This window comes from Brassica napus, chromosome A8 (assembly GCF_020379485.1).
Source record: "Brassica napus cultivar Da-Ae chromosome A8, Da-Ae, whole genome shotgun sequence".
NCBI lineage: Eukaryota > Viridiplantae > Streptophyta > Magnoliopsida > Brassicales > Brassicaceae > Brassica > Brassica napus.
The window spans coordinates 15,597,706-15,612,840 of NC_063441.1; the positions used below are offsets into that span (position 1 = coordinate 15,597,706).

General features: G+C 38.9%; 6 protein-coding genes across 7 annotated transcripts; 4 read left to right on the forward strand and 2 right to left on the reverse strand.

The window, feature by feature from the left end:
* The first annotated feature begins 807 nt into the window (after positions 1–807).
* Positions 808–3,097, forward strand: LOC106361354 (GDP-L-galactose phosphorylase 1). Its single transcript, XM_013801091.3, has 6 exons — positions 808–1,305; positions 1,383–1,507; positions 1,588–1,647; positions 1,749–1,991; positions 2,069–2,503; positions 2,571–3,097. Exons 1-6 carry the CDS (start codon positions 1,194–1,196, stop codon positions 2,919–2,921), a joined length of 1,326 nt encoding a protein of 441 aa, XP_013656545.2. The 5' UTR covers positions 808–1,193; the 3' UTR covers positions 2,922–3,097.
* Positions 3,098–3,212: 115 nt separating this feature from the next.
* Positions 3,213–4,617, reverse strand: LOC106361355 (small ubiquitin-related modifier 1). The gene is made up of 3 exons (XM_013801092.3): positions 4,373–4,617; positions 3,613–3,762; positions 3,213–3,530 (listed from the first exon to the last, which is right to left on the reverse strand). The coding sequence occupies exons 1-3, from the start codon at positions 4,445–4,447 to the stop codon at positions 3,450–3,452; spliced, it is 306 nt and encodes a 101-aa protein (XP_013656546.2). The 5' UTR covers positions 4,448–4,617; the 3' UTR covers positions 3,213–3,449.
* Positions 4,618–4,805: 188 nt separating this feature from the next.
* LOC106359907 (upstream activation factor subunit UAF30) lies at positions 4,806–5,531 on the forward strand. 2 transcript variants are annotated; one of them, XM_013799528.3, is made up of 3 exons: positions 4,806–4,952; positions 5,070–5,261; positions 5,354–5,531. In XM_013799528.3, exons 2-3 carry the CDS (start codon positions 5,088–5,090, stop codon positions 5,525–5,527), a joined length of 348 nt encoding a protein of 115 aa, XP_013654982.1. In that variant the 5' UTR covers positions 4,806–4,952; positions 5,070–5,087; the 3' UTR covers positions 5,528–5,531. The 2 variants fall into 2 exon arrangements, with proteins under 2 accessions (XP_013654982.1, XP_013654983.1); XM_013799529.3 differs by having other exon boundaries at positions 4,807–4,952; positions 5,073–5,261.
* Positions 5,532–5,799: 268 nt separating this feature from the next.
* LOC106361353 (grpE protein homolog 2, mitochondrial-like) lies at positions 5,800–7,375 on the forward strand. The gene is made up of 4 exons (XM_048737747.1): positions 5,800–6,056; positions 6,200–6,595; positions 6,679–6,981; positions 7,077–7,375. The coding sequence occupies exons 1-4, from the start codon at positions 5,913–5,915 to the stop codon at positions 7,173–7,175; spliced, it is 942 nt and encodes a 313-aa protein (XP_048593704.1). The 5' UTR covers positions 5,800–5,912; the 3' UTR covers positions 7,176–7,375.
* A 399-nt stretch (positions 7,376–7,774) lies between these two features.
* On the forward strand, positions 7,775–10,848 carry LOC106429462 (65-kDa microtubule-associated protein 2). Its single transcript, XM_013870207.3, has 10 exons — positions 7,775–7,954; positions 8,305–8,385; positions 8,458–8,661; positions 8,741–8,986; positions 9,065–9,280; positions 9,356–9,511; positions 9,580–9,891; positions 9,973–10,060; positions 10,144–10,292; positions 10,364–10,848. The coding sequence occupies exons 2-10, from the start codon at positions 8,314–8,316 to the stop codon at positions 10,667–10,669; spliced, it is 1,749 nt and encodes a 582-aa protein (XP_013725661.2). The 5' UTR covers positions 7,775–7,954; positions 8,305–8,313; the 3' UTR covers positions 10,670–10,848.
* A 261-nt stretch (positions 10,849–11,109) lies between these two features.
* On the reverse strand, positions 11,110–14,853 carry LOC106359049 (ethylene-responsive transcription factor ERF120). Its single transcript, XM_013798809.3, has 2 exons — positions 12,642–14,853; positions 11,110–12,525 (listed from the first exon to the last, which is right to left on the reverse strand). The coding sequence occupies exons 1-2, from the start codon at positions 12,913–12,915 to the stop codon at positions 12,335–12,337; spliced, it is 465 nt and encodes a 154-aa protein (XP_013654263.1). The 5' UTR covers positions 12,916–14,853; the 3' UTR covers positions 11,110–12,334.
* Positions 14,854–15,135: the final 282 nt, after the last annotated feature.

Genomic DNA, 15,135 nt, shown 5'->3' on the forward strand with positions numbered 1-15,135 from the left:
GTGTAGTCCAGACCAAGAGGCGAAGTCATCAAGGCACTCAGAGATCCCATGAAGGCTGTTACTGCTCCCGTCAAAGAACACCATAACATCGTCCGCAAACATAAGATGAGATAGCTTTAATTGCTCAGTTTTCGGATGATACCCTATGTTTCCTGAATCATAGCGAGACTGAAGTAGCCTAGATAGGCATTCCATTGCTAGGACAAAGAGATAGGGAGATAACGGATCTCCTTGCCGAATCCCTTTAGTGCTTTTGAAAAACCCATCCGAGACACCATTAACCGTTACTGAGAAGGAAGCAGTGGACAAACATTCCGAGATAAGTCTAATAAAGCTCTCAGGAATAGCAATGGCGCGCAGAGATGCGAGAATGAAATCCCAACGAACCGTATCAAAGGCTTTCCTAAGATCAACCTTGAGCATCCCTCGAGGAGTTATTGAGTGAGTGTTGTAGCCATTTACAAGGTCCGTCGCTAGAAGAACGACGTCCCGAGAGAAAAGCAGATTGAGACTTAGAGATCATGAGGGGAAGAATCTCAATTCAATTATTGTCGATTAACTAAGGTAACCTTACCAACAAAAAAAAACAAGATAAGATTAATAAATTTTGTGTACACGATTAGCATGATTTATGCCCATACTGCATAATGCACAAGTAGTACAAGTGTAGGAACCATACGGACAAAATAATTTCAAAGGAAAAAATAGATTTCAATAATAAAATAACGTCTTGACAAAAAACTGACAACCACATAAAAAAAAAAGATTTCTATAAAAATATATGTAATTTGTGTCGTTACTCATCTCCGGTTCACTCATCTCCTATCTATTTAAAGGAACCAATCTCTAAATCGGAACACACAACACATCGAAAGATCTCTCCACCTTTGTGTTCTGTTTTTGAGTGTGTCTGGTTTTATCTTCTCCGGCGAAAATTGGTGAACGGCATCACGGCTATACACGGGATACCAACGGGTGTTAGCTTTCATGTCCATCTTGTACGCAAGGAGGGTTGTTTAATCGAGACTAACCCTTTGCCGCACGGAGGACGTGGAGCTCTGCCGTCTGAAGGCGGCAGCCCTTCCGATCTCCTCTTTCTCGCCGGAGGCGGTTCCTCCTCCTTCTCCTCTTTTCTCTTCCTTTAGCTTTTAGGGTTTAGCTTTGTTTCTTCTTCTTTCTTTTTCTTTGTGAGAATGCTGAAAATCAAGAGAGTTCCGACCGTAGTGTCTAACTACCAAAAGGATGAAGCTTCGGATGAATCTGTCGGCTGTGGACGGAACTGCCTCGGAGCTTGTTGTCTTAACGGTACTTTCTTAAATCTAAAGCTTCCATTTTTTTGTTTTAAATTTTGCATGTTTGATTTAGTCTTTTTCTTTGTTCAGGTGCAAGGCTTCCGTTGTACTCTTGCAAGAAACTGGAAAACTCCGGCACCGGAGAGAAGCTTGTGATCAGCCACGAAGCTAGAGAGCCTCCTGTGGCTTTCCTGGAGTCCCTTGTCCTTGGAGAGGTAAACTCATATAATACATAGAGTTAACTTCAAATTATTTGGTTTGAGTGAGTCTAATCATTTTATAATGTTATGTTTAGTGGGAGGATAGGTTCCAAAGAGGACTCTTTCGCTACGATGTCACTGCCTGCGAAACCAAAGTAACTATCTTTCTTTTATCTTATGGTTGATGATCTCTGAAGGCTATCTTGTGTTTCACATTGTTCCTAAGATTGTCTGTTTTGCTGTTTTGTTGTTTTAGGTGATCCCGGGGAAGTATGGATTCGTTGCTCAGCTTAACGAAGGTCGTCACCTGAAGAAGAGACCCACCGAGTTCCGTGTGGACAAGGTTTTGCAGTCTTTTGATGGAAACAAGTTCAACTTCACTAAAGTTGGTCAAGAAGAGTTGCTCTTCCAGTTTGAAGCTGGTGAAGACTGCGAAGCTCAGTTCTTCCCCTGCATGCCTCTCGACGCTGAGAATTCTCCTAGTGTTGTTGCCATCAATGTAATGAACCTATGCAGAGACCTTGCCTTTTTTTTTGTCTAGCAGAAGAGTAACTCATTTATTGTTTTTAATAACAGGTTAGTCCAATCGAGTATGGTCATGTGCTGCTGATTCCTCGCGTTCTTGACTGCTTACCTCAGAGGATCGACCACAATAGCCTTTTGCTTGCACTTCACATGGCGGCAGAGGCAGCTAATCCTTACTTCAGACTCGGTTACAACAGCTTAGGTGCTTTTGCTACTATCAACCATCTTCACTTTCAGGCTTATTACTTGGCCATGCCTTTCCCATTAGAGAAAGCTCCTTCCAAGAAGATGATAACCACCGTTAGTGGTGTGAAGATCTCAGAGCTTGTGAATTACCCTGTGAGAAGTCTTCTCTTTGAAGGTGGAACTTCTATGCAAGACCTGTCTGATACTGTATCAGACGCCTGTGTTTGCCTCCAGGAGAACAACATCCCTTTCAACATTCTCATATCTGATTCTGGACGGCAGATCTTCTTGATGCCACAGGTACAACAGTTTGATCACTTGGGTTTTGAATCCATGGAATGAACAGTTTGAATGTTGTAAACTGCAGTGTTACGCAGAGAAGCAGGCTCTAGGTGAAGTGAGCCCCGAGTTGTTGGAAACGCAAGTGAACCCAGCTGTGTGGGAGATAAGTGGACACATGGTGCTGAAGAGGAAAGAGGATTACGAAGGAGCTTCTGAGGAGAACGCATGGAGGCTCCTTGCAGAAGCTTCTCTGTCAGAGGAAAGGTTCAAGGAGGTTAATGCTCTCATCTTTGAAGCCATAGGTTGTAGTAACCAAGAGGAGGAGCTTGAAGGAGTCTTAGTTCAACCTAGTGGAAGTGTTAACCAGACAGGCAACCGAACCCTTGGAGGTCCGATCACGAACGGGACTGCCTCTGAGTGCCTTGTTCTTCAGTGAACAACTGTGGCTCGTGGGTTTTTATGTGTAATTAGAGTCTACAATGCATAAATAAGCAAACTCTCTTGGTAGTTGCATTTGAAGCTTCCCAGTACTCTTTTTGTGATGGTTATGGGTGTTTTTATGTCCTAAACTTGGTTGTAAGTTTATGTTATGGATGATCTACGTTTATGGTTAGTCTTGTTTAAATTCGGGTAATTTATAGCCGTGGATGGTTATCTTTTGTTTTCAGCTAATTACTTGACATACAAGAAAGATTGAGATAATTGGATGTTTAAATTAACGCTTAGATTTAGACAATGGGATTAGATAACTTTAAGCGCAAATAGTTTTGGACATTAAGATCCAATATATTCAAATAAATATCAACCAAAGGTTATTTTTTAAAACCTTAATGACCATATTAGTTTTCTAAGGACAATGGTCATGAAGAAAAACAAGTCTGCAAATCCTAATGCTGCCGATTACTTCTTCACCATTCATATCACAACGATCTAATCGTGAAACCACTAAAGCAGGATAAGTGTGTCAGGCCATAGCAGCGCCACTACCACAGCCACCAGTCTGATGGAGCATGGCATCGATCTCATCACCGTCCTCCATGTCAAGCTGCGTAGTACCAAAGATTTAGCATTAGAAAAGCAGAAACTTTCAAGGGAATAATAATAGACCAGTAGATGGAATGTTTTACCTCGTCTGGAGTCTGCTCAGCACGCAGACGACGGCCATCGAACAAGAAGGCAATGGAGTTCATGTCCACTGATTGCCTGTCACAGTAAGCATTCATCAGCTTCTTTAGCTGAGTGCTTCTCTTGATCCTAAAGAACACCTCATTCCCATCCTACACACATAAAAACACACAATTCAAGAAAACAAAACATAGATTCTAATACTGAGCATATAAATAAAATTCCCATAAAGTGAAGCAGCACATACGACCAAACATCAAAACAATCACAAAACAATTTTAAAAAAAACTTAAAATCTGGAGACCACAATACTCATCATCTTCACAATGAAAGTTGCCATATACTCAAAAAAGGATTTAACTTTATTCCCAAATTATGACCAATTTTTAAAAAGATTTCAACTTTACCATTCTTGAACTGTAAAAACCTTCAGACAGCAACAAGCAACAACTCTATAAACAACCCATACCAACGGTTTCAGACATTTGATAAACAGTTCGCAAAAAAAAAGCAAAACACTCTGCTCAGGTCTAACAAACATCAATGGGTTTCGGATCTAAACCCAACAAAAGAATAGAACCCACTAAGACTTAACACTAGTAGAAACTAAACCCTTGAATGTCAAAACCAGAAAGGAGCAAACTTGGAAGCTAAAACCCTAAACACACATACACCTTCGAGACCTTGAAATCAGAAACTCAAACAGACAAAACACATACAAGAGGAAAAAGAAAGAAAGAAAGGAAGAGAGATGATTATTACCTGACCCTTGACCTTGAGATTGATGTGAGCTCCTCCGTCTCCTGGCTTCTTGTCTTCCTCCTGTGTTGCAGACATCTTTGCTTCTCTCCTTCCTCTGAACAACTTCGTGAGTGAGAGAACGCAGAGGAGAGTGAAGGTTCTGAAGATCAAAAGAAGGAAGACTGATGGCTGAGAGATTTATAATTAAAAATTAAAAATTAAAAATTGATTAAACTCCGAAAATTGCTTCGCCGCGCATTTGCACTTCCGCATCGGATTCCATATAAGTAGGGCATCTATCGGACGGTCAATATATTCTCTTTTTAATCCAACGGCTGGGACTGCCTTGAAATCCATTATCGGCCCAATAATCATTACAAGCCCAGCAAACGTATGGACGAAACCCTCTGCTTGGTTAGAAGGTTTTAAAAGATCTCCGCTTCGTCTTTTTTTTTTCTAACTTTCAATCAGACAGCCTGCAGCGTTTCAGACGCGAGGATTCTCCAACGTCACAGCGTTACAACATTCACTGTTACGGTGTAAAAGCTTTAGCTCGTTTGCATTGACTTGCTGCTTTCGAGTTTCACTCACCAATTACAGGGTAAGCTTTTAAGTTAAATTCACTTTCTCATCATTGCACACCAACTGTTCGATGAAATTCCCCAGAGGGAATCAGTGGTTAAATAACGTTTTTTTTTTTATTCTTTTTCCATTTCAGTAGTTGATTGGAATCAAGATGCAGCCTCAGAGGTTGAAGAAAGCAATAGTTGACAACCCTAAGAAGCTTGGGAATTTGATTGACCTCGTGAATCTTCCATCTACTCTACGTGACTTCCTTGGTCAGTCTCAGAGTTCTCGTCTGGGTTGTTTCATGCGTGTCTGGTCGTACATCAAGACCAACAATCTTCAGGTTAGAACATGTGATCAGTTAGTTACTTGCTTTTAGCCTTTTTTTTAATTTGTTTGTGTCATTGAGTGATTGGTTCTTTGTTTCTTTTAAAGGATCCAAAGAACAAGAATGTGGTGAACTGTGATGAAAAGCTGAAGAGCATTTTGCTTGGGAAGCCGCGAGTGGAGCTAGTCGATCTTCCTTCTCTTATCAAGTTGCATTTCACCACCAAAGCACCCAACTCGAATTCTCAAGAAAAAAGAATGCCATCCGTCTTTAAGTATTGAATTACATTGATATACATTTGGTTTATGTTTTGAATCTTTGCCTGTGACATATATTAAGAAAGATTGGTTCTTTTACAACATCCTGAAAAGCTTGCTTTAAAAAAAACAAGCACCCTGACTAATCACTGTGTTCACAAATCAGAAAGTTGCTTGATATAACAAGTAGTTGTCTCGCAAAAACATAGCCGATGATACAGGACATGTGTTTGGTCTAAAGAGGTGGACGAGTGAGTGCCTCTGATTCTAGAGAGTTCTCAAAACCTCGTAGCTGTTATATTGACGATAATACCCTCATAGCCCCAGCCCCACTCTCTTCTCCACGCTACGCATCTCTGTGAACTTTCTCTTCGCTTGAGCGTTGCTCTGTTCCTCTGTGCATTCCCTGATGCTGGCCTCGAGGATTCTCTCGCGAGTTTCCCGCAGCGCGGGCTTACGCTCCTCTCTCTCCGCCGCGGCTCTTCCGGCGAGGAACCAAGCTCCTATGTTCACTAGCCGGTATCACTCCCTGGTTAACAACTTCTCACAAAAGGTTAGATTTTGACCCATAATATTCACGATTCGTAGCGAATTTCGTTTAGGGTTTTGTTAGGGTTTAAGGGTTTATCCAATTGAACCCTAAAGTCAGTGTCTTTAGAAATGATTCTGATAGTGCTTTCTCTGATCTCATGGCAGCTTGTAGCAGCTCAGGTGCCTCTTGATTCGTTTTCACTTCAAAGGTTCTCTCTTTCTTCAACCTCCACCACGCCTGAATCACATGAAAAGGAGAGCAGCAACACTGAGGCCTCGAAGACAGCTGAGGCAAACGAGTCAGGTCCTGACTCAGAATCAAAAGCTTCTGCGGGGAAAGGTGCAGTTTCTGAATCAGATTCCGAGAGTGGTGATGATGGTGAGGAGATGTCAAAGGATGATTTGATGAAGCTCGTAGCTGAGAAGGAGGAGCTACTGTCTGTGAAGGAGGAAGAGATTAAGAAAATGAAAGATAAAGTTCTTCGCACTTACGCAGAGATGGAGAATGTAATGGACAGAACAAGGCGTGATGCTGAAAACACCAAGAAGTATGCCTTACAGGTTTGTCTACAAAAGAACTTGGCTTTCGTCATTATGATGAATGATAGTTCGCTGAGATTGTATATATGTGTGTGTATCTGCAGAATTTTGCAAAGAGCCTTTTGGATGTGGCGGATAACCTTGGAAGAGCTTCTTCTGTTGTCAAAGAAAGCTTCTCAAAGCTTGACGCCACCTCGAAAGATTCTGCTGCTGGAGCTGCTCCACTGTTAAAGACCCTTTTAGAAGGCGTGGAGATGACTGAGAAACAGCTAGCTGAAGTGTTTAAGAAATTTGGTATGGAGAAGTATGATCCTATCAACGAGCCGTTTGATCCAAACAGACATAACGCAATGTTCCAAGTCGCTGATGCTTCTAAGCCAGAAGGCACAGTTGCTCATGTCTTGAAGGTGAAATATATGAAGCTTCTTCTTTGTTTCTCCCCTTATTGCATATACAATATTCTTGTCACTAATTTTGTACTGGCTGGTGTAAAAATATGCAGGCTGGATACACGTTGTATGATCGAGTGATAAGACCAGCTGAGGTTGGTGTTACTCAGGGAGGAGAGAGCGAAGAAAACAAGAAAGAGTCTGATGCTTAAAAAAGAAGTCCATGAGTCTTTTGAGTTGTAGTTTTCTCTTGTCGTTTGTTTATTCATTGGATGAACAAAGATCTCCCATAAGTTGCTGGACATGGCACTTGCAACTTGCAAGGGAAGTTCTGCTTCTGTGTCTGTTTTTTTTTTAAATCTTCTTTCAAACATGATCTGCGCGAGGGAAAGTTACAGTTCTTCTACACACATTTCACCAACTCTCTTCGATAACTTTTTAGACACATGGCCTAATAAATAACACAACCAGAAGGACAGAAACTGAAAACAGAGTGAGATAAACCTACACTCTCTTCTTAAAACCCTCTCTATAGAAGTCTAGGATCATCTGCACTGTAGTCTTGTAAAGAGGCACATACATAATCTATCAGTCTTGTTACCAAAAAAAAAATGGTGTTAGAAACGAATGTATCAAATGATAGAAGAATGGTTCTTACAAAACTGTTTGTGGGTTGGGTCGGAATATTGAAGCCCATGAGGCCTGTCGAAGACATTCAGACATGAACATGAGTCAATGCCTGAAGCTCAGTGTACAGTAGCCACATCAGCACATAATGCGAAAACAGAGGAATCACTTTTTTTTGTTGTTTTCTTAATTCATTATTGAGTTCCGTAAAGTGGGTCCCACTTTTTCCCATTTCCCAACCTCCATAACTATAGTTTGAGACTATATACTAGTATTGAGCTCTATCTCTCTCTGAGCTTCAGATCTACTTGAAGAGAAGTGTAAAAGACCCAAGATAAACCCTTAGCTTCCAGTAACGATCTAGGTAAAGAAAACAATCATCCACTGTTTGATTCTTTTAGTTTGAATGTTGGATTCTTGCTTTGCTTTTCGATATCTATTGTCCTAGCTTGACATCTCCCACCTCTTTTCGAGCTTCTACTTGTGCCTAATCCCTATTTTAGCGTTTACCATGCTCGTTTCATGTGTCTTGCTAACAATGTGGGTTTGAGCTTCTTTAAGTTCAAGATTCTTTTTCTTTCTGAAAGTTACTAGCTTTGAATCTTCCAAGAGAGTGATTAGGTGTTTAGTTTCAGAAAAAAAGATTGCAACTTTGGTTTCTTTTACCTCAGTTCTTCACACAAAAAAAGCTTTTTGTGTGTTTGCTTTCTGCAGGAAACAAGAATGGCAGTGACAGAAGCAGATAATCCTCTTCTTGGAGAGATCACTTGTGGCACCTTACTCCAGAAGTTACAGGTAATTTTCCGGACCGCAGACTTAAAAAGTATGGTTCCATGAACTCATTGGAGAGAAAACTTTTTTTAACAGGAAATATGGGATGAAGTTGGTGAGAGTGATGAGGAACGAGACAAACTACTTCTCCAGATAGAGGAAGAGTGTCTCAACGTTTACAAGCATAAGGTTGAGCTTGCCGCAAAATCTCGCGCTGAGCTTCTTCAGACCTTGTCTGATGCCAATGTTGAACTCTCCAATCTCACAACCGCTCTTGGGGACAAAAGCTACATCGGCATTGTAAGTGTGTGTAGAGTCATTTAGATGTGTTTGTTTTTGAATAGAGTCATTTAGATGTGTGTTTGTTTTTTTATTGCAGCCAGATAAGACTTCAGGAACGATCAAAGAGCAGCTTTCTGCAATAGCACCTGCGCTTGAACAGCTCTGGCAACAGAAAGAGGAAAGGGTCCGGGAGTTTTCTAATGTGCAGTCACAGATTCAGAAGATCTGTGAAGAGATTGCTGGTGGTTTGAGCAATGGTCCACATGTGGTTGACGAGTCTGACTTGTCTCTGAAGAGGCTAGAGGACTACAAGAGCAAACTCCAAGAGCTCCAGAAAGAGAAGGTAAAAATATAAGTTGTGGTTTGGTGATTTTGTTTGTTTTTAGGACAGAATTAAAACTGCTTTTGTATTTTTGGACAGAGTGATCGGTTGAACAAGGTGCTTGAGTTTGTAAGCACAGTGCATGATCTATGTTCCGTCCTTGGTTTAGATTTCTTGAGCACTGTCACTGAAGTTCATCCGAGCTTAGATGAGTCAAATGGTGTTCATGCCAAAAGCATCAGCAATGAGACTCTATCAAGGTTGGCTACTACTGTATTGACTCTTAAAGAGGATAAGAAGCAAAGACTTGAGAAGGTTAGTTCTCTTACATGAGGCTGGTCAGTTTAGTCTGGACATATGTTTCAGTAATGAATCTTGGTTTATGTGCAGCTTCAAGAGCTAGCTACTCAGCTAACTGAACTATGGAATCTGATGGACACTCCTGATGAGGAAAGAGAGCTTTTTGATCATGTTACCTGTCACATTTCAGCTTCAGTTCATGAAGTAACCGTCTTTGGTGCTCTCGCACTTGATCTCATCGAGCAGGTATTGTGAATTTGTTATGCATTGACAATCAACCAATGCTTATAATATGTAACTGCATTTGTTTGAAGGCTGAGGTGGAAGTGGATAGGCTTGATAAGCTCAAAGCTAGCAGGATGAAGGAAATTGCATTCAAGAAACAAACCGAGCTTGAGGAGATATACGCTCGTGCTCACATAGAGATAAAGCCAGAGGTTGTTCGCGAGAGGATCATGTCGTTGATTGACGCTGGAAACACCGAACCTGCTGAGCTGCTAGCTGAGATGGATAGCCAGATAGCAAAGGCCAAGGAAGAAGCGTTTAGTAGGAAAGAGATTTTGGACCGAGTTGAGAAATGGATGTCAGCTTGTGAGGAAGAGAGCTGGCTTGAAGACTATAACCGGGTAAGTGCAATGAGAGGATCATAACAGTGTCAAACACACAAACACTTGTTAAGATATAAATGTGTTGTTTCTTGAAAACAGGATCAGAACAGGTATAGTGCAAGCAGAGGAGCACATTTGAATCTCAAGAGAGCTGAGAAAGCTAGGATCCTTGTCAGCAAGATTACAGGTAACTTGCAAGAGTCTCTCTATCATCTTTTTGGAGTCAAACTGAGACCTGAAGAGTTTATGATCTTTTTGTTTTGTGCAAAGCAATGGTTGACACATTGGTTACTAAAACCCGGGCATGGGAAGAGGATAACAGTATGTCCTTTGAGTACGATGGTGTTCCTCTACTAGCCATGTTAGATGAGTACACTATGCTTAGGCAGGAACGAGAAGAGGAGAAGCGGAGACTGAAGGTGAGTTTTCTTCATACTCTAGTCATCTGATTGTGAAACTGTAACTGACGTAGCTGTTTCCTATTTTACAGGAGCAGAAGAAGCAGCAAGAACAGCCGCACACAGAACAAGACTCAGCCTTTGGGTCAAAACCTAGCCCTGCAAGACCCGTGAGTGCCAAGAAACCGGTGGGAACACGAGCTAATGGAGGAGGAGGAGGAGGGGCTAACGAAACGCCTAGGCGCTTATCAATGAACTCAAACGGAAGCAAGTCCAAAAGAGACAGTCTCAACAAGCTGACTTCGCCTTCGAAACTAGTAGCTATCTCGAAAGAGGAAGCTGCAGCATCATCTCCTCCAGTCTCTTGTCCTGACCCAGTTCCAGCTTCTTCACCATGATAATATTCTCTAGTCATTTTGTTAGTTTGGTATTAACACTTGAGAGTAGAATGTTACGTAGATTTTTATGTCTCTGTATCATTGATCGACTCTTTTTTCTTCTTCTTCTTCCAAGCCTTTGGGAGAATGACTATACATTAAAGTGACCGGCTTAATGAAGAAAAACATTAGGGTTCTAATTGCAATTATATAATTTATATGGGGTCAAATCGTAATATTCTTAAATATGTGTGTAATTGAATAATGTAAGACTAAGACAGATGTTACGACATCGTTTGGCAAATTAGGAACAATTTTTTGTAGATTATAGAATGCAACCTTTTCGGATGTTTCAACGTGGTGTGATCAAAGTCGTTAGTTGTAGTCATGTGCTGCAGAGAAATCATGTCCATCAAGGTTGTTGTACATGTAGAACCGTTCGTCGATCCGAGTGTTATAGAGAGAGTTACTTCGTGGAATCGCTGTCCGTAAGTCTGTTTATCATGTTCGCACATGCTGCAATATAACATTTACTTAGGTCTTAACTGGTTGAAACACGACGGTTGCGGATGCGGTTACGGAAGTTTGCGTATGTGTGTGGTTGCAGTTTATAGCGTTATTATGCAATCTGAACGACTGGTACATCGGTTAGAAATTGTTACGTTCACGGGATATTTGTAACTGGTTGATTATGAGATATTGCATCGGTTTAATAATAAATTGCCAATATTCATATATTATACCATTATAAAAATATCAAAAACATGCTATTGTGATAAAATGTGTAATTATTAATATAATATAATTAATAGGATTATGTTTATTTTTTAACTTAGATCAAAGTTATAATTACAACAAAATTTGTCTTAAAGATTTATATTAAAAACTTTTAAAAGATTATTCTGTCTCGTTTATATATATTAATTTTTAAAAATTATAGTGAATACTCTTAGTTTAAAGTTTTTATAAAATAAATTAAGACACCGTTTGTGAATTTAAATTAAAATATATATATATATATATATATTTATAATATTTCCATTTTTTATTTTAAATTAAAAAATATTTTTATATTTATTTATCTATCTCCAGCCGTGCACAACCGCAAACGCTATCAAAACCAACTTTTGATTTTAAAAGGTTCAGAACAACTTAAACAATTTATAGCATTTTGATTGTTCCAAAACACCAACAAACATTACCAATCAGAAAAGCTGTGTTTGCGGGTGATAGCGGAGAAATCAGCCAGATTCTTAATCATTGTGTTATCATCTAAAATGAAAATGGCCTAAATACCCCTTTCTGCTTCCGCATACACATAATCAAAACTTGAAAATATAAATATAATCAATTTCTTATGTTATTCAAAACATTATAATGGAAAATATCAAATATTATTAAAAGGAAAGACATTTCTTATGATTAAAATAACTTGAAACAAAATAATATGAAAAGAATCATAAACTTAAAAAAAAACACAATATTTGATACATATCAAAATCTGATATATAAAATAAACATTTTCACTTCTCCTCCAACACCTTAAACTTCTTCTTTTTTTTTTGCTAAAAGATAACCTTCAACTTGATATAATAAAATACAGTATAACATAGTTTTTTTTATCAATGATTATATTTAGCTTATCATTTTTTTCTAAGCTAAATAATCAATAATCAAAAAAAAATATTAGTCATCTTCCACCGTCGTTTTGGTGTATGCTTCCTTTCCATTTCTTGTGCCACCTCTTGATGCCTTTCTTCTGACAAACCCAGCCGCCGCGTCATCATAAGCCCCAGCCGCCATTTCGGCTGTTGGAAACGTTCCAAGCCATCTCCTTTCTCTTGCACTCGGATCCCATATCTCCGCTGACCATTTACCTGACCGTTTATGAATGCACGTAAACTGTTAGAATATATTCAACATAACGTGTTGGAACGTAAGTTAATTACCGGCTGGAACATATATAAGTTATTGGATATATAATGTTATTTACCCGATGGCCTTTTCCTCACTCCTCTGTGCTTCTTCTCCTTATTTATCTCTCGGTGTTGTGGGAATGCGCAACCGTAGCAACCGGTGATACCGCAAAGAGAACAAGGGCCAGCATCCAAAGGTTGAAGAGCTTCGAAGGTCGATAATGAAGCAGTGTCACTTCCTGCGTTGGATATCACTTGACGCAGAGCAGAGACCATGATCACATGCTCTTGATCTCTTGTCAAATAAGGAGGTTTTTGATCGTAAGAGGGATCAATTTCTGAATAATCCATTTTCGTGGAGTCGAACTGAAAATGATCCAAAGTGTTCCTGTTTTTGGTTAAAAGGATCCAATAAAGTGTTGTGACGATTTGGAAAAACAGTGGAGAGAGGGCTTTATATAGAATACTAGGAAAGTGAAATATGTGTTTATATTTGAACCTTATCGATGTTTAGACACGCGTCATAGAACTGTTACATCATAAGTCGTTTATTTCTGTAATAAACGCGATTTTCAGAAGAAACATGATTATTTAGATTTATACGATCCACTTATTAATTAGAGTGTTGACTTTCCAGGTCAGCTTTTATGTCTAATAATGTAATCAGTTCGCCGAGTAAACCAATACACTCCTGATATAACACGTCGCATCATGCCATTGTATGCTATGGTTTATCAGTCTGTACTCTTTTTCTTTGCAGTCTGTACTCTATTTTTCAGTCTGTACTTTCCTTGGCGGCATCTGTATTTTTTGTTCAAATAAGGTTGCATTAACAAAATTGAAGTGTTTATTTATCATACATATCTCATAAAAATTCAGTGTTCTTTTTTTGTTGGATTGCAAATGCACAATTGTTTTTTTGAAAAGGATTGTTTTAATGTTAAAAAGTTGGATTTCATTTGTAATGATGATCTACGTACTTTCATTATGTTGAAACTATCAACTTAAAAAGAGAAAATATTTAAATGGTACGCTTCATCGATGTATCTCTTACAGCCAGTCAGCATTTGTGAATGATAGATTATTAGGGAAAAATGCTATTAACAACTGACATCGTTAATTTTTCCAATTAAGGCCCTTTTTCTTTTATGTAAATTGTAAAATAGGAGCTCAAATATTCAAATAGGCCAACCAAGATTAAACATTTTATATTTACTACCAAACCCATGATTATTCTCTCTATAATACTCGAGTTCAAAAAGCAACTAGCGACTGGTTATTGTATTAGAAGCTGGACTAGATCAGAAACCCATAAAGGCCCGATTCAGGGTTTTGTGTGAAATTTACAGATTTAGCATACACAATAAAGTGATCAAGCATGGAAGCAAACGTGTCGTAAGAGTCATGTCAAATGTAAGAAAGAAAACGAGAGAAGAGAAAAGAGTGTTGTCAATACAAGGAATGACATGTCGACCGGTGCATTCGTTTGTGTGCATGTCAGCCACGCACATGAATCATCATTTTTATTAGCTCATTTCGTTCTTATGACTCTAAAACACAACACACGAACACATTGCATTCAATCTAGAGAACAAGAAAAAAGCGAGATGGGTACGGCAACGGAGATAACGAAGAAAGACGCAATGGCTACGGTGGCTCCCTACGCTCCGGTCACTTTTCATTGCCGTGCTCGTGTTGACTTGGATGATAGACTTCCTAAACCATGTAATGAAAACGCCTTTCTCTTACATCCTAATTATTGCCAACATACGGATCTTTATATGTGTATATATTATAGGCTGATATGTGATATATCATATATCATCATCCCCCAAATTTGAAGAGGCACGATTATTTCACACCGACTGCATATCAGCATATTTGGATTCATGTGTGGTGTGTTTGTATGCAATTTATGCACGTGGGAATATTTTTGATGTTCATGATCTTATAGATATAGACCATGTTCGTTTACGTTTCGCGCGACTTGCGACTAAAGATTACGTTTGTTTATATGTTGCGCGACCTGCGACTTGCGACCTGCGACTAAAACTATGTTCGTTTACGACATCAAAACGATAACCGCGACTGGAATCGCACGACATCAAAATGAACAACAACCTGCGACATGCGACTTTGCGTCTAAACACATTTTTCTTAGCACACAAGCAGGCTCGTCGTAATACCTTAATAGAATGAGATGAGAGATTTGTGAATAATATTTTAAAGAATGAAAAGAGAATGTTTGTATTTTTAGACTTTGGGTGTCTCCTATATATATACAGTCGATTTATTTCTCATATTAATGACGCACAATATTTTACACAATAAATAATGAAATCGTTTAAAGGAAGATATTAAATGTGTATTGTCAAAAAAAGATTAGCATATGATATGATTTTAACTTGCGTAAGTAATCCATATTAGAAAGTTAAGTTATTAAAAACAAACAACCTAATTAGAAACATTAAAATATTTTGTAAGCAATGTAATAAATATGATATCAACATGCGCAAGTTTACCGTTTGAATAATAAAGAAAATTTTAAATATTTGTCTTAATTCTAAATCT

What these genes read in the sequence shown, in the direction of transcription:
- LOC106361354 (XM_013801091.3), top strand. Translation starts at nt 1,194, where the DNA reads ATGCTGAAAATCAAGAGAGTTCCGACCGTAGTGTCTAACTACCAAAAG. An exon ending in AGTCCCTTGTCCTTGGAGAG is followed by an intron (nt 1,508 to 1,587) that starts GTAAACTCATAT and finishes TGTTATGTTTAG; the next exon opens with TGGGAGGATAGGTTCCAAAG. An exon ending in AGATCTTCTTGATGCCACAG is followed by an intron (nt 2,504 to 2,570) that starts GTACAACAGTTT and finishes TGTAAACTGCAG; the next exon opens with TGTTACGCAGAGAAGCAGGC.
- LOC106361355 (XM_013801092.3), bottom strand. Translation starts at nt 4,447, where the DNA reads ATGTCTGCAACACAGGAGGAAGACAAGAAGCCAGGAGACGGAGGAGCT. An exon ending in ATCTCAAGGTCAAGGGTCAG is followed by an intron (nt 3,763 to 4,372) that starts GTAATAATCATC and finishes TTATGTGTGTAG; the next exon opens with GATGGGAATGAGGTGTTCTT. An exon ending in CTGAGCAGACTCCAGACGAG is followed by an intron (nt 3,531 to 3,612) that starts GTAAAACATTCC and finishes GGTACTACGCAG; the next exon opens with CTTGACATGGAGGACGGTGA.
- LOC106359907 (XM_013799528.3), top strand. Translation starts at nt 5,088, where the DNA reads ATGCAGCCTCAGAGGTTGAAGAAAGCAATAGTTGACAACCCTAAGAAG. An exon ending in TCAAGACCAACAATCTTCAG is followed by an intron (nt 5,262 to 5,353) that starts GTTAGAACATGT and finishes TTTCTTTTAAAG; the next exon opens with GATCCAAAGAACAAGAATGT.
- LOC106361353 (XM_048737747.1), top strand. Translation starts at nt 5,913, where the DNA reads ATGCTGGCCTCGAGGATTCTCTCGCGAGTTTCCCGCAGCGCGGGCTTA. An exon ending in TTAACAACTTCTCACAAAAG is followed by an intron (nt 6,057 to 6,199) that starts GTTAGATTTTGA and finishes ATCTCATGGCAG; the next exon opens with CTTGTAGCAGCTCAGGTGCC. An exon ending in CCAAGAAGTATGCCTTACAG is followed by an intron (nt 6,596 to 6,678) that starts GTTTGTCTACAA and finishes GTGTATCTGCAG; the next exon opens with AATTTTGCAAAGAGCCTTTT.
- LOC106429462 (XM_013870207.3), top strand. Translation starts at nt 8,314, where the DNA reads ATGGCAGTGACAGAAGCAGATAATCCTCTTCTTGGAGAGATCACTTGT. An exon ending in AAGAGCTCCAGAAAGAGAAG is followed by an intron (nt 8,987 to 9,064) that starts GTAAAAATATAA and finishes ATTTTTGGACAG; the next exon opens with AGTGATCGGTTGAACAAGGT. An exon ending in AGAAGCAAAGACTTGAGAAG is followed by an intron (nt 9,281 to 9,355) that starts GTTAGTTCTCTT and finishes GTTTATGTGCAG; the next exon opens with CTTCAAGAGCTAGCTACTCA.
- LOC106359049 (XM_013798809.3), bottom strand. Translation starts at nt 12,915, where the DNA reads ATGGATTATTCAGAAATTGATCCCTCTTACGATCAAAAACCTCCTTAT. An exon ending in AGTGAGGAAAAGGCCATCGG is followed by an intron (nt 12,526 to 12,641) that starts GTAAATAACATT and finishes ATAAACGGTCAG; the next exon opens with GTAAATGGTCAGCGGAGATA.